At 43.0% G+C, this 4348-nt stretch overlaps 1 protein-coding gene across 1 annotated transcript in view; it reads right to left on the bottom strand.

Annotated features, from left to right (window-relative positions):
• Positions 1-253: 253 nt before the first annotated feature.
• The window catches only part of LOC146965758 (GTPase IMAP family member 8-like), a 4621-nt gene continuing 526 nt past the window's right edge, over positions 254-4348 (bottom strand). Inside the window, exons 2-3 of the mRNA XM_085765125.1 lie at positions 1155-1592; positions 254-909 (exon numbers count right to left, since the gene is read on the bottom strand). Coding sequence (XP_085621251.1) covers positions 254-909; positions 1155-1592 — 1094 coding nt within the window. The remainder of the gene's footprint in view (positions 910-1154; positions 1593-4348) is intronic.

The following is a 4348-nucleotide window of genomic DNA, read 5'->3' as shown; positions in this document are numbered from 1 at the left end:
TTGGAGTTGTTGGGTTTGTTTATTTGATGAGTTTGATGAGTGAAACCAAGAAATTCCCTTAGCCTCCATAGCGTAGCTCTGAGCAGCCTGCCGCTCCGCTCCTCCGTACAGAAAATAGCTTACACCTACAATTAAAGGTAACGAACCTACTGCTATGACTATAGGGATTATGGCAATGGGCCAATTTGCCAAAATGTTGAACTATGCCTTTAAGAAGTTAGTGAACTGACTCCACTAAGGTTGGCTACCCCTCCTACCATCTCCTGACTCCCTGTGTGGACGGACGTCTGACCTCATAAACCCGACGTCCTCCCTCAGAGACTGAATCTATCTTGTGCAGCAGCTGTTGGACCTGATCTCTGTCCTCCATCCTTCTGTTGTTGAACACCTGGTACCGACCGCTACACTTCTTCAGAAGCTTCTGCAGGTTCTCGTCTTCTCTGATGAACTGGTCCAGGTCGATGCCGTCCTCTTCCAGTTCGTCTCCGTAGGTGAACAGCACCATGGTGTGTTTAGGGGCATCAGGACTCAGCATGTTCTCCAGAGCCTTCAGACTTTCCTGCTCCACTTCAGTGAATCTTCCCAGCTGGATGGTGAGGAGGAAGACGTGAGGACCTGGAGAGCTCAGCTTCAGAGCTTCCTCCAGCTGAGCCTTCACCTGGTTCTGGTCCTTCAGCACAGAGCTGAAGAGACCGGGGGTGTCCACCACAGAGACTCTACGACCACCAACCTCACCTCCTCTCTCCACACAGCTCAGTGTCACAGGTGAAGCACTGAACCTACAGTCGAACTCCTTCCTCCCCAGGATGGTGTTTCCTGCTGAGCTCTTCCCCACTCTCTCCTGACCCACCAGCACCACCCTCAGGTCAGAGCTACACCCTGGAAACACCTGAGCTCCAGGACTCAGTGCTGTCAACACATCAGAGTGACACAAAAATCAGTTTTAATCTGAACTGTTGTGAACCAGAATGTGGATAAACAATGGTCTGATCTTAATGATTTTATTTTGTAAGTGTTAGAAGTCAAAGTTAAAAGGAAACTACAGTGATGAACTGCACGATCACACGGAGATGGAAATAATGATTCCCTCTTTATGAGCTGCAGCTAATCAATCATCAATATTAAGTATCACAGAATGACACAGGCTTGCCTACCCGACTCAGATACAGCTCTTCCTGGACCTCCCACACTTCTGTAGCAGCTTCCTCCATTTCTCTGAACCAGCATGTTGATCTTCTTCAGCAGCTCAGTGACTTGGTTGTGATTCTTCTTGTCTCTGTTGTTGAACACGTGGTATCCTCCATCATACTGAGTGATGAGGTCACTGAGTGGTTGAATCATATTAATCAGTGTCTCTATGGTAACATCTTCTGCTTCTAGGTCGTCTCCATGGGTGAACAGGACCATGCTGTACTTTCTTGCTTCTTCTCCAAACATCTCCTGAAGGATCTTCACTGTTTTTTTTTCTTCTTCAGTGAATCTTCCTGGTTGCATCACGATGAGGAACACATGAGGACCAGGAGCAGCAAAGGAGACGGATCTAGCGATCTCGTTCTTCACCTCATCGTGATCTTTACTGGTGTCAAACAGACCTGGAGTATCAACAACAGTCACTGTTTGACCATCAACAGCTCCTGTTTCCTTCTGACACAACAATGTTGATTCAAAGACTCGTCTTCCGAAGATGGTGTTTCCTGCTGCGCTCTTTCCAACTCCAGTTTTCCCAACGAGTACAATCCTGAGTTCTGTGGGAGAAAATTAAAACTCATTACTGACCATTGTTGTTAACAGACAGTGGAATCTGTGTAAACACATCTATAATAGATCTGTAAATGTCTGTCAGCGGTTCCAAGTCAGGCAGATCCGCAAATGCTCGCGGCGATCGGTAAAAAAGATTTGTGCATAACCTCTCTTTTGTCCTGAGCTAATTAAGCAATATCACACGAGAGGTCGTGCTGTTGTACTGTATATCAGCACGGGTGTGATTCTGTCGTAGGCACGCAACTGGAAGGGAGACGAGGCTGTTGCCAGGCAACACATGAACATTTCCTACTAGCTATCTTACTAGTGGCCCCTTTTCCACCGAGCTGGTTCCAGTGTTGGATCGGAGCCAGTGTCGGATTAGCAGCGGAGCAACAGGACCAGCGTGAAGACATACAGAGACGTTATCGATACCGTATTACATTTGTTTATCTGTAATCAATATAAACACAGTTGAAGCTAAGTAGCTGAGCTACGTGGCTATCGCCGTCAAAACGTAGTTGCCGCCGCAACGATTTACGGATTAGACGGACCAGGTCAGGTCCAGGTTTTAATGTTCAGGTCCGTTTCTAACTGTAGAAGCAGCAGAGAGATGGGGCAGCTCCTGTATGGGGAGCCTGGCTCTGACTTAGCTCCTGTCCAGATGAACAGCGGAGTGATATGTCTGTAAAAAGTCCCAGTGCTGTTATCCACCACTTTATTTTCCCATGATCCATTGCGTCACACCACAACGGAAGTGGGTTTTAGTAGCATTCTAGCGAGCGTCTAACTGGTAGCGTTAGCCACCGGTGTAGGTACCAAATGTGGGGGCTCCGGGCTGCCAAAACCGTTTTGACTAAATCTGATGTTTGTGAAGTCTATAAAATGAATTATTGAACAAACATTAGGCTACTATTTCTGTGTGCACGTTTTTGTAATTAGTCATGGTTATCGTAGTTGTTAGCTTTGCTGCTGCTGACAGCTAACAGCGGCAGCTAAGCTAACATCAGGGCGTCAGCTGTCAAAACCCTCCCGTTGTCGGACACGACATGAAACTACTCCAGTTAGCTCAGTCATGTTGGAACTAGGATATCCACTGGAAAAAAATATTTTTTTCCTGGGCCGTTTATTGAATTATAATTATTTATTGAATTATAGGCCAGCTAATCTAAAATGTTTGTTCAACAATTAGTTTTATAGACTTCATAAACATCAGAGTAGTGGCAACGGTGATATAGCCTAGTGACGTGAAAATGTGACATAAAGCTAAAACCTCGTCTGTATTGTTCTCATTAAAATTACGTGATGATTATAAACTAGAAAAACATTTCCAAGAATGGAAATGGTGTGAATGCTGAAAGCAATGCTGAATGAGCTGAAGAAATTGTTGAAACAATGCTGAATGAGCTGAAGAAAGAAAGAAAGAAAGAAAGAAGAAAAGGACAGAAGGAAAGAAAGAAAATGGGAAGGGTAGATGGAGAAAGAAAGAAAGAAAGAAAGAAAGAACAAAAGGACAGAAAGAAAGAAGACACAGAGAGGTAGATAGAGAAAGAAAAAGGTAAGAAAAACAGAATAATAGAACATAAAGAGAATAGAGAATGAATGAAAGAGACAGAGGGGTAGTAAGAAAGAAGGAAAGAAATTGGGGTGGATAAATGAAAGAGAGAGATATACAGAGAGCAGTAGAAAGAAAGAAAGAAATGGGGTAGAAACATAGAAAGAGAAAAGGAGTAGAAAGAAAAACAAAGAAACAAAGAAGTAAAAAGAAATGGGGTGAAAGAAAGAAAGAAAGAAAGAAAGAAAGAAAGAAAGAAAGAAAGAAGAAAAAGAGAGAGGGGGATGATAGATAGAAAGAGGTAGATGGATGGATGGATAGGAAGGGAAAGATAGAAAGAAGTTATGTAAAATACAAATGAAGGAGTAAAAGAAATAAAGAAAAAGAGAGAAAAAAAGAGACAAAGGGTTTATAGATAGATAGATAGATAGATAGATAGATAGATAGATAGATAGATAGATAGATAGATAGATAGATAGATAGATAGATAGATAGATAGATAGATAGATAGATAGATGTTAAAAGCTGCGTCCTATGTCCCAGGCTCCACCTGTAATTGTACTACTATTAATAGAGTTGGAAAGACTAAACGTCTGAACTTAAATTCATGAGAATGTGTGTGTGTGTGTGTGTGTGTGTGTGTGTGTGTGTGAGTGTGGCGACTCAACTAACTGCTTACATTTTACTGTGTGGAACAGTGTTGTGTTTGTGTGTTTGTTTGTTTGTGTATGTGTGCATGTGTGACTGTGTGTGAGCGTCTGTGTGTGTCTGTCTGTGTGAGTGTGATGCCTGTGTTTGTGCGTGGACATCCTCTGTCAGTCTGGTTTATCATGTGTGTGTGTGGGGCTGTGTTTATTGATTTATTGATGATTGACAATAACATTTCCTACCACACATCCTGTTTTACATTTTCCCAGATAGGTCATCCATATAAACATTAAATATTAGTCAGGGTCTTACGCAGAATAAATCAGTTGTACAAAGATTAGACTACTGGGGTCTTTTGTGGGCCCCACTGGGGGCTGGGCCCCTAGAGTTATTATCACCTTTCTC

Source organism: Trachurus japonicus, chromosome 21 (genome assembly GCF_045865225.1).
Source record: "Trachurus japonicus isolate A0001 chromosome 21, Traja_1.0".
NCBI lineage: Eukaryota > Metazoa > Chordata > Actinopteri > Carangiformes > Carangidae > Trachurus > Trachurus japonicus.
The sequence above is the reverse complement of the archived record's forward strand: the minus strand, read 5'-3'. Positions and strand labels throughout refer to the sequence as shown.